General features: G+C 42.9%; 1 protein-coding gene across 1 annotated transcript; it reads left to right on the top strand.

The window, feature by feature from the left end:
• Positions 1-12,855: 12,855 nt before the first annotated feature.
• Positions 12,856-19,298, top strand: LOC132153932 (uncharacterized). Its single transcript, XM_059562711.1, has 15 exons — positions 12,856-12,878; positions 12,991-13,083; positions 13,274-13,345; positions 15,182-15,253; positions 15,333-15,410; positions 15,999-16,350; positions 16,505-16,787; positions 16,875-17,108; positions 17,197-17,207; positions 17,383-17,487; positions 17,832-18,022; positions 18,119-18,283; positions 18,370-18,614; positions 18,905-18,968; positions 19,088-19,298. Exons 1-14 carry the CDS (start codon positions 12,856-12,858, stop codon positions 18,925-18,927), a joined length of 1,947 nt encoding a protein of 648 aa, XP_059418694.1. The 3' UTR covers positions 18,928-18,968; positions 19,088-19,298.
• The last annotated feature ends 4,802 nt before the right edge of the window (positions 19,299-24,100 follow it).

Genomic DNA, 24,100 nt, shown 5'->3' with positions numbered 1-24,100 from the left:
TTCAAGTCTCCCTTCATTATATCTAATGTGACCACGCCCCCGCGCCGAACGCGCTATTCAGATTCAAACTGAAGCGCGCGGCTTGAATACGCCCATAACAGAGGAAAAAGCAGCCAGACTGTTCAAGTTTTTCTATTTTACTGTTTGCTTCGCGATGATAGGAATAAGACATAAATCACCCCAAAAAGATGTGATGTGGTTGAGGATTTGAGAAATGGATTTCCTCAGAAAAAAAGAATGAAGCACTTTATTCAGCAGAGATCATAAACATGAGTAAGTCTCTTTTTATTTATTTATATACTTGTACTAGTTTTCCAAATACATTTTCCAAACTATAATTCTTGACTAAATGTATAATCAAGTAAAACATTATGAAGTTTCAATAACAATATACAATACTATACCATTCAAAAGCCTGATGTAAATAATATCAATGTAACAAATAGATAACTGTAACAAATGTAAAAACAATGCTTTTCTTTCAAATTATTCCCCCTAAAAACCCAGAAAAATATTCTCAGCTCTTTTCAACATTAATAATAATGATAATAATAATAACAATAAATGTTTTTTTTTTTTTGTAGAAAATAAGATTGTTAAAAGGATTTCTGAAGGATTGTGTGACTGGAGTAAGGATGCCAAAGAATTTGTTTGAAAGTCAGCTTTGATTGTTTCTAATAAACTGTTTAACTGCTCCCCCAAGTGAATATTAAATTATGTTGTGGGATAATTAAATATATTCTTAATAAACTACAAACATAAAATTATATACTTTTATTTTGTTCTCACATTCTTTCTTGTAACTCCTTCCTCTCAGTGGCACAGATGACTGAATGGCTCATTATGCAGCTCATTATGCAGGCCTTTGTCTTCTCAGGTGTAAATCACAATGATATGCATGGTAGTTGACGCCTACTCGCATATGACTTTTACCAACAAAAAGTGTCTTAGAAAATTTAAATCAATGTATTGTTTTCTGTAAGTGAGTAAACAAGATGATTTTCACATCATTTAGAAAGAAAAATTCTAGGCTACAAGCTCCAGTTCTCAAAAATCCCGGGAACCAATGTTCTTTATGTGTTTTTTTGCCTTATTCAAGTGTTTTAACATTTTTAGTTTTTCACTAACCACGCATAATATTTTTTTTCTCAAAAACACAATCATGTACATACATGCATTTCACATATTATTACAGCCCAGTTTGTGCTGATTACAGTGAGATTAGACTTTACCCATTTAGATGTTTATAAAAACTGAAAAAAGCACAAATGTAAGGGCATGACAAAACTTCTCCAGGCCCCAAAAATACCCTTAGACTCCAGAGGGTTAAACAACGATTCTGGTGGCCACTTATGGCTCGTGACATCCACGATTTTTTGGCTTGCTCAGTTTGCGCCCATCCACCCATAAACAGTCTGGCTGCGTTGTCTTCTGTTGTGTGGGCATATTCAAGCTGCGAGTTTCAGTGAAACATTAGAATCTGAATAGGGCGTTTAGCGCGGAGGCGTGGTCAGATTAGAAGATAGTTAAGTGCTGCTTTTGGCAGCACTTGTTTCATTTAAAAGTATACATGCCAGGCTTTCTATAGATATCTCTCTGATGTCTCTTTGTTGAGTATTCATGGAGTTACAGTTGATTTTAATGACGTGTTTGTAAATGAAGATCAGCGCAGACAAATGCTGCAGACAGCACACCTTGTTTGTTATCTTTATTTTATAAGTGCACAAAGTTATGTTGTTATTATGTCTGTATACAAAAAAGTAGACCCTTTACAGATTCGACTGATGTATTGCTCTTATCTGTACGATCAAAACTGAAAGTGTAATTTAAGTTCTTTTCAGGGTTATCAGGAGAAAATGACTCATAACGAGTATACTCGTTATTTGTCTCCAGAGGGTTAATGCAGCCTTAAAATCTTTTAACGGATTTGGATATTAAAAGCATATTAGTATGTTATGTGTAAGCCAGGTTAAAGAGATGGGTCTTTAACCTAGATTTAAAATGCAAGAGTGTGTCTGCCTCCCGAACAATGTTAGGTAGGTTATTCCAGAGTTTAGGCACCAAATAGGAAAAGGATCTGCCGCCCGCAGTTGATTTTGATATTCTAGGTATAATCAAATTGCCTGAGTTTTGAAAACGTAGCGTGCAGTGAGGAGTGCTGTCTTCAGCGAAAGAAACTTAAACTTTACTGACTGCAGAGGCTCAAAGGGCTCCTGCTTCAAGGCCATCAGGACCAAGGAGAGATCCCAAGAGGGTATCAGGTGAGGGCGCGGAGGGTTCAGCCTCCTTGCCCCCCTAAGGAGCCTGATGACCAGGTCATGCTTCCCAACGAACTTGCATCTACTGCATCGAGATGTGTGGCAACATACACTTTGAGAGTGGAGGGAGACAGCCCATCTTGCAGAAAAGAGAGCACAACCGCGATCTGGCATCTACGGGGTCTTCCTGGCGGGAAGAACACCAATCGACGAACAGGTTTCACTTCAGTGCGTAGACATGCCTAGTAGAGGGTGCTCTAGCTAAAGTGATGGTGTTTACTACCGCTGGAGGTAAACCACCTAGAACCTCCGCGTCCCGTTCAGAGACCATACGTGGAGATTCCACAGGTCTGGGCGCGGGTGCCAGAGGGTGCCCCCTCTCTGAGAATGGAGATCCTTCCTCAAGGGAATACACCAAGGAGGGGCTGTCACGAGGAGCATAAATTCTGGGAACCAAGTCTGATTGGGCCAGTATGGCACCACTAAGAGGACCTGCTCCTCGTCCTCCCTGACCTTGCACAGTGTCTGTGCGAGAAGGCTCACTGGGGGAAACACATACTTGCATAGGCCCCAAAGCCAGCTGTGTGACGTGTCCGGGGAGGCGAACAGGTCTACCTGACCATCCCCGGAGTGTCTCCAGATCGGGGTGGAGTCACCATTCTCCCGGAAGGGCGGGCTGTCGTGAGAGCTCGTCGGCTGCATGTTAAAGCCCATCTGGGAAGTGAACAGCACGAAGCAACCTCAGATGCTTCTGACTCCAAAGGAGGAGATGGCGGGCGAGTTGCGACATGCGATGAGAGCGCAGCCACACTGCCAGCAACTCAAGGCAATTGATATGCAACTGCAGGCGAGGCCCTGTCCAGGTGCCCGACGCTGCATGCCCGTTGCACATGGCACTCCAGCCGATGGCAGAGGCATCTGTTGAAACAACAACATGCCTGGACACTTGCACTAGGGGAACCCCTGGCCGTAGAAAAGCAAGGTCTGACCACGGGCTGAAGGTTTGGCGGCAAGACGGAGTAACCAAGACCCGGTGCATGCCGCGTTGCCATGCCCATCTCGGGAATCGATCGTGAAGCAAATGCTGAAGTGGTCTCATATGAAGCAACATGAGCAGCGTGACAGCAGCAGCGCATGCCATATGCCCCAGGAGTCTCTGAATCAGTTTCAGTGGAAGTACCTTCCTGCTTCGAAATGACTCCAGGCAGTTCGGCATTGACTAAGCACGCTCTGTCGAGTGATGCACCGTCATGTCGACCGAGTCCAACTCGACACCAAGAAAGGAGATCCTCTGCACAGGGGAGAGTTTGCTCTTTTCCCAGTTGAAAGCTGCCTCCACGACCTTGGTGAAGACACGAGGTGGCAGGGACAGCCCAAAGGGGGGGGGGACCTTGTACTGATATGCCCGCCCCTCGAACGCAAAGCGGAGAAACGGCCTGTGTCGGGGGAGAATTGAGACAAAGTACGCGTCCTTCAGGTCGATCACTGCGAACCAATCTCGTGGACGAACGCATTGAAGGATACGGGAGCTTGTGAAGGGCTGGTTCTGGATGCGCAGGTCCAGGATTGGCCGTTACCCACCGCCTTTCTTGGGTACAATGAAGTTGGGCTGTAAATCCCCAACTTCATATTGACTGGAGGGACCGACTCTATCGCATCCTTCGCCAGCAGGACAGCAATTTCCTGCTCGCAAGACGGGAGCAGAGGTGAACCGTATGCCTCTGAACTTGGAAGGACGCCGGATGAACTGAATCGCAGAGCCGAGTCTGATGGCTTTCATGAGCCAGCAAGACAGTCTGGGGAGTGCCAGCCAGGCCCCCAGAAATGGAACAAGTGGAACAAGGGGAACCACTGACATACCCGCAGTGGGGCAGCAAGGTGGAGCGCACAGACCCAACCAGGAAGGCACAGCATCCCAGAGTGGGATCTGAGTGCGTGATGCGACGCCTACATGGCTCCACGGTTTGGCAGGGGGCACGTAAGAAGGCAGAGCATTATCGAACCAGGCCCTGCTGCCTGCTGGCGAAATGAGACGGGGACAGGAGTGTTGAGCTAGAGCCTCGTGCACTGCCATCCTGACCCTCTTGAGACCCAGAGAAACCGGCTGCTGAGGCTGGGCTGGAGCGGAGGTGGAGGCAGCAGGAGGGCCCCCTCAGCAATGAGCAGGTGGCAGGGCTGCAGCTGGTGACTGGATGACGGCAGTAGCAGGCCGCCGGGGCAGGATGTATTTGATCTCCTCTGTCTTCTTCTGTGTGGTGGAGAACTGTTGGGGCGAAGCTCTCCACCACATCGCTGAAGAGGCCAGCCTGGGAGATCAGAAGATCCAAGAAGTGGTGCTTGACGGACTCCCTCATATTTGCCAGGGTAAGCCAGAAAAAGGTGCCCTCCAGGACCATGTAACCTCCTTCCCTTCCGGGAAGAATGGAACTGGAGGTGGCTACCAACATTTGGTGTGCAGCACCCCCAAGAACTGATCATCCAGCCTGTTCGGGAGATGGAGGGGCCCTCCATGTCAACCAGACGCTTTCAGCGGTCAGGGCAAGCATAGCAGTCAGCAGTAAGCATAGCTCATCCCCCGATGCAGTGATTGACATCAGGTCATCTGCTGGTGGGCTGGATGAAGTGCTGGCCCCCGCCCTTGCTCAGCGGGTAAGCCCTCACTATGACCGTCAGATCACCCTGGCCATGAGCCGAAGTAGTCCTCCTTTGGGCAGAGGAACTAGAATGGGTTTTTGAAAAGGCAAGGAAGTTTTCCAGTGATGGTGTCAAGGCAAAGGGCATTACACAAAAGATTATGGAATTCATTGCCTCTAGATGATCAGCCATTCTCTGTCGTAGAAGATGTGGGATTCTGTAGACTGATCGACCGCACAGTGGATCGACGCTGATTTCTAGCTGCAAAAGATTCTTCTCCATTCACAAGAGTTTTGAGGGTCACATACAGCAGCAGCCATTTCTGATGCATTCACTAATATGTTCGACACTTGGCATATCGATCAATCTAAAGTGCATGCCATTGTCAGTGACAATGCAAGAAATATGACAAAAGCGATTGAAGGGAAGGGAATATGGTGCATTGCCCACACACTACATCTGGCTGTGAAGGTGGGAGTGTTGTCTAAATGCAGCATAAAATAAGTACTGGCTATAGGCAGAAGAATTGTTGGCCACTTTAAACATTAGCAGCTTGCCTATTCCCACTTGCAGTCTATGCAAGATCTGTTTGGAACGCCAATAAAACGGTTCCAGTAAGACGTGAGTATGCGGTGGAACAGCACGTTTTACATGTTGTCATTGTCACAGTGTATGGGTTGTGTTCCCTGGGTTTCCACTAGGTGTCCTCCTTTCTCACGGTGTCTGTCACCTTACCACTTCCTGTTCCCTTATTTGGTCACCTTCCTCCTGTTGAGTAATTGATTGTTCCCCACCTGTCTCCTGTTCCCCATTATCCTTCTGTGTATTTATACCCGGTCTGTCTGAGTCTTTGTCATATGAGTGATACTTCCCTGAGTCTGCTCTACTGTATGTTCTTGTCCTTGTTATGTTTATTGGATATTCCGGTTTTGACCCTGCCTGGACTGTTTACCCCTTTTGGATTGCCCCTCAATAAACCTCGTACCTGCATTTGGATCTTTCCTGTGTTTCTTGTATCAGCGAACGTGACAGAAGGACTCCGTCACGCATTGATCCAGCGGTATGTCGGTTGACGCTTCTTCCCCAGCCACCGAGCGGGAGAGAGGCGATCGCTTTGAGGGAACCCGCCTGGTCGTGTTTCGCGGGACCAGGGGAGGTCGCCGAGGAGGAGGTGGGCGAGAGGAAGCTCAGCATCGCTCTCCACCATGGCCCCCCTTCGACTCGGGGCTCACGTGGGAGGGACCAGAGCCGCCGTCTCACCAGGGCAGAAGAGGAAAGCCAGCGCCACTGCCCATGATGGCCGCAGGTCCAGCGCCACAGCGCAAGATGGCCGCCAACCCAGCGCCGCTGCGGTACATGACCACCAACCCCGTAATTCGAGGCAAGATGGAAGCCAGCCTCACCCCACAGTGCAAGATGGCTGCCAGCTCAGCACCAACGCCCAGGATGGCCGCTGACACCCTTCTCGATTACTTCGAGATGCTATCAAGGATCCTAGAGGTTCCCAAGACGGTTCACGTCATGGCTGCTGAGCCAGCGCCACAGCACAAAATGGCCGCCAGCCCAGCGCCTCAGCACAAAATGGCCGCCAGCCCAGCGCCACAGCACAAGATGGCCGCCAGCCCAGCGCCACAGCACAAGATGGCCGCCAGCCCAGCACCATTGCACAGGATGGCCGAATCTACACCTGTGTTGCCAGACAAGATGGCTGACTCAACGCCTGAGTCTTCCGACAAGGTGCCACCGACTCGCCATCATAGAGGGTGGAGGAGGAGGAGACAGATGCTCTGCCCGATGCTCGGTACCCGAGGCCGCTCCCGATGCGGTGCCCGAGACCGCTCCCGATGCAGTGCCCGAGGCCGTTCCAGAGGCGGTGCCCGAAGCCGAGGCGTCTCACGTCTTCACAGGCAGTCCAAAGTCAAGTCAGGTGCTCATTGACTTTCCAGAGTCGAGTCAGGTTCCAGTTGACCCTCCAGAGTCGAGTCAGGTTCCAGTTGACCCTCCAGGGTCGAGTCAGGTTCCAGTTGACCCTCCAGAGTCGAGTCAGGTTCCGGTTGACCCTCCAGAGTCGAGTCAGGTTCCGGTTGACCCTCCAGAGTCGAGTCAGGTCCCGGTGGACTCTCCGGAGCCGAGTCAGGTCCCAGTGGACTCTCCGGAGTCGAGTCAGGTTCCAGTGGACTCTCCAGAGTCGAGTCAGGTGTTTGTGGACCCTCCAGAGTCAGGGCTAGTCACCGATGACCCTCCAGAGTCAGGGCCAGTCACCGATGACCTTCCAGAGTCAGGGCCAGTCACCGCTGACCTTCCAGAGTCAGGGCCAGCCACCGCTGACCTTCCAGAGTCAGGGCTAGTCACCGATGGCCTTCCAGAGTCAGGGCTAGTCACCAGGGACCTTCCAGAGACAAGGCGGGTCACCGTTGAACTCTCAGAGTCAAGTCAAGTCACTGGGTGGTCTGCTGCTCCGCCCTGGGGGACTCTGGCGTCGACCACGAGGACGTGGTGGTCTTCTGCTCCGCCCTGGGGGGCTTCCGCTCTGACCACACGGACGTGGTGGTCTTCTGCTCCGCCCTGGGGGCCTTCCGCTCTGACCACACGGACGTGGTGGTCTTCTGCTCCGCCCTGGGGGGCTTCCGCTCTGACCACACGGACATGGAGGTCTTCTGCTCCGCCCTGGGGGAGGCTTTATGTTACTGTTTGTTTTTTGTTTTGTGTCTTCACTCCTGTCCCTGTTCCCTTCTGTTAGTCTGGCTAGATTTAAATCTAGATTTAAACAGAGAGAGTGTGTCTGAACCCAGAACATTATCAGGAAGGCTATTCCAGAGTTTGGGAGCCAAATGTGAGAAAGCTCTACCTCCTTTAGTGGACTTTTGTGTCTGTCGTGGAGCGTCTGGGAGCCGCTCCTTAGAGGGGGGGTACTGTCACAGTGTCTGGGTTGTGTTCCCTGGGTTCCCACTAGGTGTCCTCCTTTCTCACGGTGTCTGTCACCTTACCACTTCCTGTTCCCTTATTTGGTCACCTTCCTCCTGTTGAGTAATTGATTGTTCCCCACCTGTCTCCTGTTCCCCATTATCCTTCTGTGTATTTATACCCGGTCTGTCTGAGTCTTTGTCACGGAGTCCTTGTCGTATGCGTGATACTTCCCTGAGTCTGCTCTACTGTATGTTCTTGTTCTGTTTATTGGATATTCCGGTTTTGACCCTGCCCGGACTGTTTACCCCTTTTGGATTGCCCCTCAATAAACCTCTGCACTTCATCGCGACTGTACTTGATCCGCGCTATAAAGACCATTACTTGGATGCGGAAATAAAGTAGCAAACAGACTTTACTGTGATAAAGCAGAGAAGCTTCTCTTTATCAAGAAAAACCTGCCACTTTACCTCAAGAAGTAGAATGGGCTTATCTAGTGTTTAAATATTTTTTATCCACTTTACACATCTGCAATTCTTGGTGCATTTGTTGTTGTTGTTAATGTTCTACAGTTAACATATGTGCTATGGCAGTCTTTGTTTTGATACACTATTATGTTGAAGGTCTACAGAAAAAATACTGTTGTATCTTTAAGAAGTTGCACTTTCTTGTAGTAGTCCTACAGAGAAAAATTTAAAATGCACTTGACCTAAATACACTTTGTTTTTATGAGAGAAAATTTAATTTTAAAACCTTTCTGCAGGCCAGTAGGCCTGTACATTATTATTTACTGTACGCATGAGTGGAGTCAAGTTAAACATTTTAGTTTTATACTGTGCATTGTTGCAATGTGCTAAATAAATATTTGCATACTTTGTAATTGATTTATTCTTTGAAACTTTAATATTAATTTATGCAATTGCAATGCCTTGATTTTAGTTAAGTTAGTACGCCGTCATAGCCATAAATTCAATGTTACTAATAATTGGCATAATTTTTTTCTGTGTTTCGGTTTTCGGCCTTGTTTTCCACATTTTCGGTTTCGGCCAAGAATTTTCATTTCGGTGCATCCCTAATATATATACATCACAAGAAAACTGAATTGATAAAAATTAACCTGTTCAAAAGTTTACTTACAATACTGTGTCTCATTTCATGGATGATTCATGTTTTGTGATAGTTGTTCATGAGCCTGCGTTGGTCCTGAGCAGTTCTGCCTGCTGTTCTCCAGAAGAATCCTCCAGCTCCTGCACATTCTTTGGTTTTTCAGCATCTTTCGCAAATTTAAACCTTTTCCAAAAGTGAATGTATCATTTTGAAGTCCATATTTTCACACTGAGGACAACTGAGGGACTCATATGCAACTATTACAGAAGGTTCAAATGCTCACTGATGCTTCAGAAGAAAACAATGCTTTAAATTAACATTTTCCGAATTTGAAGATCAGGGCAAATTTTACTTATTTTGTCTTCTGAGAAACATCTACTATCTTCTGTAGCCTCTGAATGGCAGAACTAAATGAAAAAATACAATATTATCAAAATAGAAAAATTTACACATATTCATTCAAGTTTTCACCCCCTGGCTCTTAATGCATCATGTAGATATTGATGCTCCAGAAGGAAACGTTTTACATGTATACTTTTTTGTCATTATGATGTCATTCTAAAACTCATTCCAATTGAAAGATTTGGTGGACTGTTTACATGAGACATTATCTAATCCGATATGGTTTTTACATTTGCTTTCAATTGGAATTGAAATTGAAAATTTTGTAAAATTTAATTTAAATTTAAAATGTAATTTCGTAAAAGTCACTTTTACGGACTTTTAAATTAAATGTCAATGTCAATTTTATTTCTATAGCACTACTAAACACAACACCAGTTGACCAGTGTGCTTTACATAAATACAAAATACAAATATAAAAACAATACAAAAACAGTACATTTCATCTTTAGCCATATGCTAAATCAAAAAGATAGGTTTTTAGTCTAGATTTAAAAACAGACAAGGATGGAGCAAATCTAATACTAAAAGGTAAAGCATTCCACAGTCTTGGAGCGGCCACTGAAAATGCACGATCACCCCTGCTTTTCAGCTTTGATTTCGGTATACACAATAATCTCTGGTTTGACGACCGGAGAGACATAGCTGGACGATGTTCTACCAGTAGATCCGAAAGATAAGTAGGGGCCACACCATTTAAAGATTTAAAAACCAACAGAAGAATTTTAAAATCCACACGGTATCGTACAGGTAACCAGTGCAAGTGACGTAATACTGGAGTAATATGGTCCCGTTTTTTAGTACCTGTTAGAAGTCTCGCCGCCGCATTTTGTACCATCTGCAACCGGGATAAAGCTGATTGGCTGATCCCATAATACAATGAGTTGCAATAGTCAAGTCTCGATGTCAGAAATGCATGAATTAGTCTTTCAAAGTTATTAAAAGATATAATTGTTTTTACTCTGGCTAAAAGACGGAGCTGGAAAAAGCAGGATTTGACCACTGAGCTCATCTGCTTGTCAAATTTCAAACCATCATCAAACACAACACCCAAGTTCTTTACACAAGTCTTTGCAGACAGTGTTACATTACCTAGGGTTATTTGAGTAAGAGTATTTGATGAGCCAAACACTATCATTTCGGTTTTATTTTCATTAAAATTAAGAAAATTTAGAGATAACCAAGCTTTCACATCAGATATACAGGCCCTAATTTTTTCCAGTCCATCACAATTTGATTTTAGGGGTAAGTAAACTTGAGTGTCGTCCGCATAACAGTGGAACGACAACCCATGTTTCCTAAAAATAGACCCTAATGGAAGCATGTATAGCGAAAAAAGAATTGGAGCTAAAATGGATCCCTGCGGAACACCACAAGACAGAAAAGCAGCCTTTGACGAATATTCCCCAATGTTAACGCTAAACTTCCTATTTGACAAATAAGACCTAAACCATTCTAAGGCAGGACCTTTGATACCCACCCAATGCTCCAGACGAACAAGAAGAATAGAATGATCCACCGTATCAAAGGCCGCACTCAGATCTAGTAGTAATAATACAGTAGAAACCCCAGTGTCGGCAGCTATTAAAACATCGTTTAGGACTTTCAAAAGTGCAGTCTCTGTTGAGTGGAATTTTTTAAAACCTGATTGAAAAAGCTCAAAAACCTTATTTTCATCCAGGAAACTCTGCAATTGTTGCCTCCCGGTGGAATGACCTCCCCAACTCAATCCGAGCAGCTGAGTCCTTAGCCATCTTCAAGAATCGGCTTAAAACACATCTCTTATATCTTTATTTGACCCTCTAACTTTAACACTCACTATTCTAATTTTATTCTTAAAAAAATCTAACTACCTTTCTAATCTTTTAGTATTCTATTTTCTTTTCATTTATTATGCAATCGCATATATATGTGTGTGTGTGTATGTGTAAAGACCTTTAACTAGCTTGCTCTATTCTTTTTTTTATTCCATCTGTTTTCTTTTTATTTATTATATTATTTAAAATCCCATGCTACGTGTACTGTGTTAACCTAACTGAGACTTGTTATAGCACTTATATATCATTGCTCTTTTTGATTGCTTCCACTGTCTTCATCTGTAAGTCGCTTTGGATAAAAGCGTCTGCTAAATGAATATATGTAAATGTAAATGGAATGACTTTGTTTTATTCCTGTCAACATGGAGTTCCATATTTTCCTATGTGTGCAATTTTTTATGTAAAATGTTGCTTTTAATCAAGCAACAGCATGAATTTCTAGGCATTCTACTGCTGGAAGGTATGAGGAAAAGACAGGCACAGGAAGCTGAACTTTTTGGTGGCTGTGCATCTCTAAGGAGCATCTCAGTTCTACCCCTCCCTCCCCCGAGCAGAAGCAGCATTGTATACAGAGGCGTCGTGCCCATTCAAAGTGAGGGGGCACGTGCCCCCTCAGATTTCTGAGCCAAGTGGATTTTAAATGCTGCTTCCAAACGAAAAAAAAAAAATTGCAGAAAAATATTTTTTATATATTTGATACAATCACAGCGGTGTGATTAGATCGTTCAATGCACAGCATCAGCTGCTAAATTCAAATCTGCGTTCGCTGGCTGGCGCTGAGCCAGAGACAGACGCGTTCGTACAACGCTTCATGATAACCAATCAGAAACTATTCTGTTGCGCTTATGGATGCAATGGCCAATGAGAGACGTCCAGAAGAGTCATCACTGAAACGCGGTGTTTTGTTCACTTGCTCGCTGACTGAATTATTTAGCGAATTCTCTCATCAGAAACAACAAAAAGTGCAGATGTGCGTACGAATGTAAGTAAGATATTCGTTTCATAATGTAAAGTGCTTCAGTGATTTTAATGGGAGTTTTTGAGAGTGCCTGAACTCTGGCTAGACTGAATGAAAATGTTTTTTGATAATGTAAATGTTCTTTACTCTCTGGAGCCATACCAGAGTAAACATCGGCACTGCTTTCAATCGCTGGAGACAACTGATGGACCTGAAAGAAATGAGGTTCGACTCCGAACTTCCAACATTTCTTTTGGATTGGTAAGTAAGATGCTTTCTAGTATTTCGCTAGAAGTTTGTTTTATATGTTTGCATATTTTTTTCGGGAAGTTATAACATAGAAATGTATCGAAGGCTGTTCGATAAACGTGCTAATGTTAGCGATGGCTAACCGTAGCTGCGTTTGATAATTAGCTAGCTATAACTTACCCACAGATCCGATCCGGTTTTCACCTGTTATCTACCAAAGCCCGTCTCTACCAAGGTGATGCTAAAATGTAACATTACCTAAGAAGCTTGAGATGTCTTCGATGATAATGAACCCGAGAGAGAGAGCGCCCCGGCCTCGCGCGCGCGCGCACTCACTCACTCACTCACTATTTTCAGAGAGGTCAAGTTTTTGCTAATGAAAATCAAACTTGATATATGCTGCTAAATTAGCATCAGGCGGGCAGCATACGTAACACTCTAAATAGATGTTGTCCCTATTTTCACTTGTATATGTGCAGCTAAGAATACTTTATCATTTTTTAACTAAACTACAACAGTTTTGACGATGTTATGTAAAGTGGTGGTGAAGTAAGTTATGCATTGGCGATCGACTGGCTAGCTGATTTTGGGATCTGAGACTAGTTCCGGCATTAGGCATAACATTTGTTACTGTAGTGTTGAACTGTGTTAATTTTTTTAGGTATGAAGGACCAGTGTCATCCACTCCCATGAAAAAACGGCCAGTACTGATAGATCTCACTATAACGAGCATCGGGTCAAGTGATTCTGATAAGTGAGTGTGCCTGACTTGTCTCAAGTCCTACTTTGCCCATGTTTCCTCACAGGCATGTTTTACTGTGAACTAGATTCATTAGTCATTATCATGACTAATTGAAAAGTTCACATTTCTGCCACAGACCGTAATGTCACATTACCTTTTTATTCTTAGGTCCACTCATTTTTTTGTGTTCAACCTGTTACAGAGACAAGCATACCTCAGAAAAGGCCAGCAAGGGCTCGGCAGGTGTGGAAGAATTGGCCAGGCTTGAGTGCAGGTAGGTCATAATTTGCACTGTGATTGCAGTTTCTTCTAAGAGCTTTTCAGTGTTACTTCTTTCTGATTTTGTGTTAAAGGAAACACTCCACCGTTTTTTGAAATAGGGCTTATTCACATTATTTCCTACATTTAGATAGGTGGGCAAATGCATTTTTGTGTCAGTGCATGCATTGTTTTAGTTTGACTGGGTCGGCGTTAGCTTAGCTTAGCACAATGAATGGAATCCTTTGTTGCCAGCTAGCATGGCCTGAGTAAAAGTGATCAAAATTTTTTTAAAAAACCCACCTAATTACTTCTTGTGGCCTGCGTATTCACAACGAGTACAAATAGCGATCCAGATTAACACTAGGCGATTTCCTAGGCAGATATTGACTTGGGACTATATTATGGGGAAGCACAGGCGAAGCACTGCTGCTTAGGCAAAGCACTGCTACTTCGGCGCAGAGATATCACGCAACACATGAAATCCCACGAATTCCGTCAACATAGCGGCGTGCAACGCGTCAAAAAAAAACAGAAGAAGAAGAACATACCGGCGTGACCTGCACCGAGTGTCTTCGCTTTTGGATGATTTATTTTGAGAAGTTACAGCAAACATGGTTATTACCTGCATAGCAAAAGGTTGTGAGAACAAGCAAAGGACATACACGAATGTAATGTTTCACAGAATTCCACCTAATGTGGAACTGAGAAATAAATGGCTAGCAGCTCTGGAGATCTGTAGTTCAACGCCTCTCAACAACATAAAGCAGTATCGTGTTTGCGAAGAACATTTTGCACCAGAGGACTACTTTGAAAACACAGGAAGAACAAAGTGCACATGTAAGTTGTATTTTATTTCTCTTCCTATATAACCTATATTACAGCTATAATATGGGTCGATCTATACATGCGTCATGATTAAAATAATCACTTACTCTGTGGACAGCTGTCCATTTGGTCCATTCGTCGTGGGGCGTTTTTTCCAGTTCACTTTGTCACACCGGAAAAAAATCGAGTACTGCAGAATGGATCAGCGCCGTGAAATCCTCTGTAGATGTGACACAACTTCGGGCATGCTCATCTTGATCTGACGTGTTGAGCCGGGTCATCAATGGCAAAAACATGTCCCACTCTCTACAGCATAGACACTCTATTTCCGTCGGCATAGATTGGCATATTCCCCCACATTCACACCACCAGTTCATGTTGGCTCTCATCACGAGCGATCGCAACCTCCTCCTCCTGTCGTTCTATTTCCAAAGCACGCAGCTCGTCTTCTGTAAACTCTGGTTCAAGTAGGTATGGTTCTGGTTCTTGACTGTCTGAGAAGTCACCCTCTTCGTCTCTCTCAAAATCAGCCATGTTCATCTCCATTCGTGTACTGTAAGGAAAATAGCCAGGCAGCTACTATTCACGCCGGTATGTTGACGGATGTCATGGGATTTCATGTGTTGCGTGATATCTCTGCACCGAAGTAGCAGTGCTTCGCCTGTGCTTCCCCATAATATAGTCCCAAGTCAATATCTGCCTAGGAAATCGCCTAGTGTTAATCTGGATCGCTATTTGTACTCGTTGTGAATACGCAGGCCACAAGAAGTAATTAGGTGGGTTTTTTAAAAAATTTTTGATCACTTTTACTCAGGCCATGCTAGCTGGCAACAAAGGATTCCATTCATTGTGCTAAGCTAAGCTAACGCCGACCCAGTCAAACTAAAACAATGCATGCACTGACGCAAAAATGCATTTGCCCACCTATCTAAATGTAGGAAATAATGTGAATAAGCCCTATTTCAAAAAACGGTGGAGTGTTCCTTTAATTTAATATTCTATCTTATGTAATGCTGTTTCTAAGCCTTAGTGAAATGAGCATTGGTGCAGAGGAACATCTGGATGAACAAGCCATCAATGACTTGAGGAATAGCACGTGAGTATTTTGATCAACGGAGTTGATGTTGTATCTGAAGAATGTTATCTCAGTGTTATTGACTGTTTTGTCTCATCAGGATTGACTGGGCAGTTAACCCTCCACCTGTAAAGGCATCAGATACTGATGATGAGGAGCAGGACAGCTCTGATGAAGAGTACATCCCTCCCCTTCTCTTCGGTAAGTTTCCTAATGTCTCATTTTACTGCAACTTAATACTACCATCAGGTCACAAATGTATAGCTGCACAATTCTTGGCTCACCATCTCAGCTACACTCTGGTATTCTGTTCACCTTATTCTGACACATGCATTTTTTTTTTTACCTTCCTTGTATGTGTATAAACTTCCGTTATGACACTTGCCTTCATACAAATCCACTCTATTTTCATGAAATGTGAAGGCAAAACTCCTCACACTAACCATTGAAACAGGTTTTACTGATGAAAACAGCCTGGTTGTTCTGGTGACCTACTCTACAAACCTGTTTGATTATGGAGGCACAACTTTATAAAAAGACAACATGTCAGTGTCATGTCAGCCCTCATGTTTGCATGCGGAATAAGGTGAATAGGTGACATTTTTCATGCGTCAGCTATGATGTTGATACAAGGACTCACATGCCAGTTCTTCTCTCCACAACTTTGCGAAACAGAGTAGATCCTTCAGACACTGCCTTGTAATGAAAATGTTTGTTCACATGTTTTTGGTAACATTTCTATGTTTGTACTGTTTGACTGAAACAGGTTGGCTGGAGCTTTACCAAATGTTCCAAATTTTGATGCGCTGCCAGTAATTGGTTTGGAAGAGACTGTACACGACCTCACTGCAGATTTTGAGTCTGAACCATCTACAGATCCTGACAGCTCCACTGCCTCACCAGCTGATTCAAATGTGCCAACTGTACAGAAGGCAGAGGACATTGTTGGTGCCAAGGCATCAATTGTGTATGATGACTGCTTGAAGTACCTTGCGGCCTTTGTTACAGCACCAGTGAAACGGTGCACAGCAATAAATGTGACCGGTGCAACATGCCAACACCATCCACCATTCCTGGTAAACATCAAAGGGAAAGGCACTGCAAGCATGTTAGAATGGGTATGTGACAATTTTGTTATGACAATAACTATGTGAATGTACACTTCAAGTGGACACAAACATGTACCCTTACCTCCAAATGTTTTTATGAAAAAGTTAACCGGTACAAAAACTACTATAGCTGTTATATAAGTCTATTTGTTCTTATCATTAGAGCTGTGCTGATGGACACATTGTGTGGCGATGGGTTTCACAGCCCTTGATGAAGTACGGACTCCAGGCTGGAGACTTTATGCTGAGCACCAGCATCCTGCTATCAGGAAACAACTATGCTAAAATTGCACTGCTATTTAGATTTATGAACATGGGCCTTTTTGGCCAAAACTATTTTTTCTCCATCCAAGACGCGTACTGCGTTGACTCCATCAAAAAGTACTGGATGGAAAAAAGGGCAGATGTGATTGCAAGACTTCAGGACAAAGATGTTGTTGTCCTTGGTTAGTGATACACATACAGTTTATCTTTCTAAAAATTATGATGCAGTATTTTTATCTAACACAAACTCTCTTGTCCTACACATCTAGCTGATGGCAGAAACGACACTCCGGGTCACTGTGCGCTGTACTGTAGTTACACTACAATGGAAAACGACACATTGGAGATCATCAGTGTGGTCACAGTAGACAAAAGACAAACCGACAGACGGTCTGCCATGATGGAGAAGGAGGCCTTCATCTTGACTATAGATCAACTAGTCACTGAAGTTAAACTGGTCGAAATCTGCACAGATGCCCACTCACAGATTGGTGCCCTGATGGGTGAGTTCATATCCACATGTCATAGATGTTACTTGACATGTAGTCAACATTTGATTTATTTACATCTCTGCATGTACATGTTTTGTAGATCCGTACAAGGTACAAGGACCATAGGATTCATCACAGTTTAGATATGTGGCATGGTGCCAAGAATTTGGCAAAGAAGATTGCGGCTGTGAGTGTCCATAGTAGCAGTTTAATTGCACCCCTGCGCATTATAATGTTATCATTGTTTTGCATTGCTATTAATAACGGTTTTAATTCTTATACCCAGGCGGCCCAGGTAAAAGAACTGTCTGTCTTACTCCTTTTGCTGAAAGATATCGTAAATCACTTCTGGTGGTGCTGCAAAACAGCCGACTCCTATGAAGAGTTCCTGGTAAGTTTTGTGTCATTTCTCCCTTTTAATTTCCCAAATCTTATTGTAAATTAACCTTATAAATAGTCCATCGCACTTGGGAACTGCCCACTGATACAGTGGTTCCCATTTAGAAGTGGCCACTTCATTCACGCTTTCCGTGTTTTACGCAGCTGTCTGAAATGTATTACAACGTATAACGTACAACTTATAATTTGTGGTTGTTTGGGTCATTGCAGCTTTACTGGGAAAATATAAATAAAAGACACGTGAGGTCCCGTGAGAATAACGTGTGAAACCGGACAATTCCAAGTGGTACCCACTGTAATTGTTGTTTCTTTTTATGTTGTTTATTACAATTGTAGACACTGTGGGCAGGTCTTTTACATCATGTCTGCAATGAGCTTGAGTGGGCTATGGGCAGCTGTAAACATGGGCAGCTGGCAGACTCAGAGAAACAATGGATTCAAAGAGATTCTAAAGCACACAATGCTCTTGTGGAGATAATCCTCAAGAAAGGATGGTTGAAGGATGTGCACAAATACCTGCGCTTTAGGTATGTGTGAGAATTGGGGTGAAAGTGTTCATTTGACCAACAACTGCTCAGTTCTGCTTAGTTGTCGTAATTTGTTCTTTTTTAATTTCATTACAGATCAACGGCAGACCTCGAATCCTATCAAAATCATATATTAATGTATGCCAGCAAGCGCTTTGCCTTCAGTCCACCGGTGTACGAAGCCCGAGTCCTCCTGGCAGCCCTGGACTACAACTACCATCGGGACCGACCAACTCAGAAGAGGGCAGATGGTACAGAGATGTAAGTATCACGAGAACTACTGAAATCTTTATTGTTACTTGTCTCCATGTTTTTCTTTAACATCAATATTACCACCCTACTTTCAGGTACAGACGAGTGTACAAGAAGAATGCTAAACAGTACAGTGTCTATGCGCGCAAGACTCCCAAAAGCTACAGCTACATTGGGGAACTACAGACGCTGGTGGTGAGATGTAGGCTGGAGAGTGGCTCTGCAATGCCCAGGACAAGAACCCTAAGGCCAGATGACCCACGAAGGCTTGGTTTACTTCCACCTGTACCACCCCCACCAACGGCAGAGCTTGTACAAAGACAAGTCAGGAGAGGACTAGGTATGCAAAAATTAGCTCCTGTTTAGGGTTTGGGTGTGTACAAGCAAACATACCACTGGTTAATGGCTGTAGTTGAATAAATGTCCTTCTCTTTCAGATAGCAATGTTAAAACTGGCATAACATGTACCTCAGTGACATGTGTAGTAAATGAGTGCAAAATAATAGGATCTGGTGGATCCGGACACTGAGTATGACCTGATTTTGGTTTGAGGAAGAAAAGTAGTGTCAGGTTTTCCTGTTTGACCAATCAATCAAGCATAATTACAAGTAAATGTTTTGTATGTTTTAGGACCTGATTTACAGTCGAGTTGACCCCATTGAAGCCAGAATTGCAGCATCCAGTGTACGCATAGGTGAGTAAAATGCACTCTGTCAGGTTGCTTCATTTTTGTCTGACATGTAAAATGTATTGCAATCATATTGTCATTGCCTTTTGCAACTTCTTACAACTGTTCATTTCCACTTGTCACAGTACAAGCCTCCAGCAGAGAGAAGGATTGGGACCAATGGCACACCCGCCAACATTCACACTGTACATGAAAATATGAGTACATTTGAATTTGTAGTTCACCATCTTACTTTGTCTAGGATTTAATTTGAATTCCTGTAATGTTTTTTACAGGGTGACTAATATTTGTTATAGTTTTTGCAAGTTTTTTAAATAAAACATTTGAACTAACCTATTATCACTACCATTTCATGCTTTACCACAGTTCTTTCAGTCTATAACACATAATGTTGCAGAGTTTCAGTCTGTCTGTCCTAAACGTTATTAGAGAGTAATTTGTTCCAGACTGGCAAGAATTATTCTACTGCTTTCTTTCTTGTATACAAATGGTAAGAACTGGCCTCAGGGTTTGATTGTCAATGACGGACAGAAAGGTTTATTAAGTTTATTATTGTACCAGTTACAGTTATACTAACATGTGGTAAAAAGAACATTTTACACACTGAATTCAGTCTTTCCAGTTTGAACAAATTGGTTAACGCAAAACAAAGTAATGTAACAACACAATTTACAGTAAACCTTATGAAAGTGACATAAAAATAGTTAAATAGTTATGTAAACTGAAAGTTAAGAACAAAAAGGTAAACTAAAAGCCAGGAAGAAAACCTGTGTATTGGCCCTGAGGATCCGGAAATGTGTCCCTGATTTTACAGACACAACAACTCTGTATTACAAGTCTGTTCCCAGCTCCTAGGGACCCATGCTGCCAGTAAATGTAATGTCTATAGGCGGCATAACGAAACTCTCGGCTCTCTGACCCTGGTTCTCTGGCACGGCCAAGCGCTGTAACGTCTTCCCTATACTGGCGGTGAATACGCAGGAAGCCTCCATCCAGGCAGTAATCCCTAAAGAGTGGTAGGTTGCTAATGCAGTTGTTTGGTGTCTGGCGGCAGCATTTTCTGTCCCTGTCGGTGGGCATGTCCCTGCAGTTCTGACAGGTGCACCATGGCACCCCTGGCAGACCAGCTGATGGAGGGGGGGCATTATTCTGGCGTAATGCCAGGACGTCAGACACCAAGCCTGGTTGCCACTGTAGAATATCATTTGTGAAGGACCTCAGTTGCTCAAAGCTCAAATCTTGCAGGAGGTTCTGCAAGGCCATAAGGTGTAGGTTAATTATGTGCAAATCATCACTGCATAATGTGGAACATTTACTACTCATAATATTCAATGGTTATCTCTTCAGATAAGCTAACTGTCCAGGATGACATGTGTGGCCAGTGAAATCCACTTGAAATACTACAAACTGGTTGGGCATAAATAAAGTTTAGTTTCAGGGACACCACGTCCAAGTAGCCTAACCTGAGTTGCGGACATTCTCTCATGGCGACGCTCCTCCACTCTTCTGTCCTCTTCAGCCCTGGCTGCTACTGCCCTATTTGCTCGTGTGCGTGTGCCCGTGCCGGTGCCCCTGCCCCTTTCTACAGAATCACCCCTTTTCTTTCTGGTCAGACTGCTCTGACTAGGCTGTGTCTGGCTGGACACTGGTGTGTAATCTTCATCATCATCACTCTGCCATAACAGATAAAAACGGCCTGCTGGTTATTTATTTACGCAAATGTTGGCTCAACATTAGCGCTTGACATTGGCTAACGTTGCCATAGCTGCCATAAACATGTTACAATGTTTATGTGGTACAATTTCTGGTACTAAAGGTAGGTGTTATGTTTTCTAAAAAAAAAAAAAAAATCACCTAATGCTGTAAACATACAGAGAGTCCTATCAGCCCTATTGACCTCTTAACGTTGATAAAAAAAAACACTGATTGATCGATATTATGTATGAGGAATACATTTTGGTCATTTGTAGTCTACTGTATCTTTCAACAGTGTTCGTGTTTTTTTTACTATAGTAGAGATGATCGGTTCACGTGCGCTAGGGATCTGCCATGTAACATTTACAAGTGCCAAAACGGTATTGTTTGAATTGCGTAATAAAATTGACAGAATCTGATATTTGTTTATATCATAACTAACCTGCTCTGTCTAGTCTGTTGGTCTCCGTGTCCTCTTTGCTTCGTGGTTTTTCTGTGCGTGAGAAAATTGATGTGTGGCGTGAAAGCGTGTGGAAAGAGTCAATTGCGTGTGTCTCACGGTGAATGCTTGAGAGTTGGCAGCTTTGGTTACGTTGGTTGGCGCTAGCTTGGTCAACATCAGCTGTCTGATGTTGACCAATGATGTTGACAGAATGCTGTCTGTCAAATTAATTTAATTCAAATAATGTGTATATACAACTCAAAATGTAATATGAACAAAACGAATAGGAACATATTCACTGGTAAAGGTGAAGGGGAGTAGCTTGAAGATGTCATGTTTCAAAATCACTTTACATCACCCAACGTTCCCCTGGAGGCAAAACGTCTTAGGCTTCGGCTATGGCTGTAGGGTTGTTGTGAAGGTAGGGGCGGAGCATAGAGACTATGCTGTTTCTCGTTTGTTACTCTAGAGTAGACCAATTCACTTTATTGAGGCATACTGCCCCCATCTGGTATGGAATGTGGAGTATGACTTGATTTTTTTGCCAGACATGACACATGGCACCTTTAAACATTGTTATATGCTTGAACTTATTTAAATCTATAGATTTTATGTTAGGCAAGTCGTGATGATTTGACAAGGCTAAATTGATCAAACACTTGATTAACTTGTAAAACTGTGGTGTTAAATGTGATGCGGTTGAAAATGCGGTTTGTGCACCTAAAAAAAAAAGTTAGGCACATCAGTCCTGAGAAGAGACCTTCAGAAATCCAATTCTCCTAATTATGCTTGTCGCGGTTGTTTTATACAAACTCAGAATATGTGTGGAATATCGTGTTGTGGCAAAGCAATTCGGTGGTCACAAGAACACAGTAAAAACGTTTGTGTATATCTTCTGCAGGGGAATGATGAATGAGCCAATACGAGATCTGATATGGATGCCAAGTGAGGAGGAGGCATCCGAAATAGCACGATGATTTGAGGCAGCGCACTCAACGGCACCCACATCCCTATTCTCCCTCCGTCTGGTTATAAAGATTTTGTCTGATTATTTAAGAACTTTAAGGCTGGCCTTCATATGTTCTGTAGGCTGTAGTATGTTACAGATGCAGAAAGACATTCCTTAAGCACATTAAAATTGTTTAAATCTATGTTTTATTTAGCGCAATTGATAAGAAACAGGTTTGAAAAAAAATTATGCAACAATTTTTTTCCAGCTTCAGGAGTATCAACTGCAAAATGCCAGACAGTGCGCATGATGCGAACATTCTGCGTAGTTCTGAACTCTTTCAAAGAGCTCACCTAATCTCAATTAAAAAAAATTTTTTTTCACTTTTTCAAAGTTTGAAGGCAACATTTTCACATATTTTTTTTTTTATTAACTAATTCAGGTTTAGAGCATACCCAAAACTGAAGAATAGTTTTGCCATGTCAGCAAATGCACTTCCAGGAAACTGCTACTGGCAACACTGCGAGGGAGGCTCTGAGTAGGTATATGGCCAAGTACTTTCCAATTCTTAAAGGGCAACTTTTTTACACATCTAACACTTAGACATGTTTAATGACATTCAAAATATTCCAGAATCTTAAATAAAAAATCTTCCATACAAAACAAGGAACAAAAAAGTGACAGTGCTGTGTAATGCAGTAACATTAAGACATATGGGAAATGACTACGAAATATTTCTGAATCTTAAATCTTACGTTTTTAAACAAAACAAAAAGAAACAAAAGGTAACAATGCAGTTTAGTGCAGCACAAAATAATTTTTCATACAAGTATTCTTTAAACAAAACTGTGCCTACTGTCCTAGAAACAAAAATCTGTCTGCATTTATGTGTATGGTTGAGTTAGTGTGTGTGATTGTGTAAATATGTGCATGCATGTGTTTGTGTGAAAATGTGCATGTGTGTGTGTACATGTGCATGTATATGTAAATGCATGTGTGTTTGCATGCATGTTTGCATGCAAATGTGCATGTGTGTTTGGATTTGCATGATTGTGTGTGTTATTCTGTGCAAATGTACATGCATGTGTGTGTGTGTGTGTGTATATGTGCATGCATGTTTGTGTGTGCGATTGTGTGCATAATGTGCATGCATGTCTGTTTGAATGTATATTTTTGCATGTATGAATGTCAATGCAAACGTAACAATGACCTTGTAAATATGTCACCTGTAAACAGTTAAAACATTTACATTTTAAAACTTATTCTTTGTTAATTCTGTTTGGTAAACAATCATAACCATTTTTCTCTTACATCTAAACTTTTGAACCCCTCTTATGGTATGTCTGTTCTTGCTGTTGCGTTATCCACCTGTTCTGGGATTCCTGCATTTATCCACCTGTTCTGGGATTCCTGCATTTCTTGTAGAAATGCCTGCTGATCAGCCGACCAAGTCCTCAAAACCTGATTTTGATTTGGTTCCTGTTAAAAACATACAATTTAAGTGGGTCTTCTTTACAGTGGGCACTGTCCCCAGCCCGCATGATGCTGTCCTCATCATTTATTCGTTATGGGGTTGGATTTGTCTGTGCATGTTTTTTTTAACTCTCATAGATTCTGTTACCATTGCCAAGCATTGTGGTACTAAGAGACTGCAACGACTGAAGTAAAAAAAAATAAATCATAATTTGTGTTCTACTTAAAGTCAACTACATCTTGGATGCCCTGGGGGTTAAGCAGACAATATAATGTTATTAACTGTTTAAATGGTGTGGGGGCATATTTTACATGAAAATTGAAGGATGTTGTATTTACTGTGAGTCAGTGGCTTTTTGGTTCAAAACCATGTTAATTTCTGCCCTACGTGGTCTCTGATTGAAAGAAGTAAAAACGGATATGATTTACTGGCAGATGATCCTGCTGTATATAAAGCAAAGTTGATTTAGTGTTGGTCTGCTATCTGGGTTATTAAGTTTATCAGTTACAGTAATCCTGACACTACAACAGCTTGAGACCCAGCAGGTTTTAAAAACACGCTGAGCACAAAGTGCTTTG

Source organism: Carassius carassius, chromosome 1 (assembly GCF_963082965.1).
Source record: "Carassius carassius chromosome 1, fCarCar2.1, whole genome shotgun sequence".
Classification (NCBI taxonomy): domain Eukaryota; kingdom Metazoa; phylum Chordata; class Actinopteri; order Cypriniformes; family Cyprinidae; genus Carassius; species Carassius carassius.
Note: the sequence above shows the minus strand (reverse complement) of the source record. Positions and strands in the feature narration are given on the sequence as shown.

Coding starts and splice junctions, on each gene's coding strand:
- LOC132153932 (XM_059562711.1), top strand. CDS start 12,856: ATGTTATGTAAAGTGGTGGTGAA. Junction 16,351..16,504: donor CTGCAAGCATGTTAGAATGG/GTATGTGACAAT, acceptor TCTTATCATTAG/AGCTGTGCTGATGGACACAT. Junction 18,615..18,904: donor ACAAGTCAGGAGAGGACTAG/GTATGCAAAAAT, acceptor TGTATGTTTTAG/GACCTGATTTACAGTCGAGT.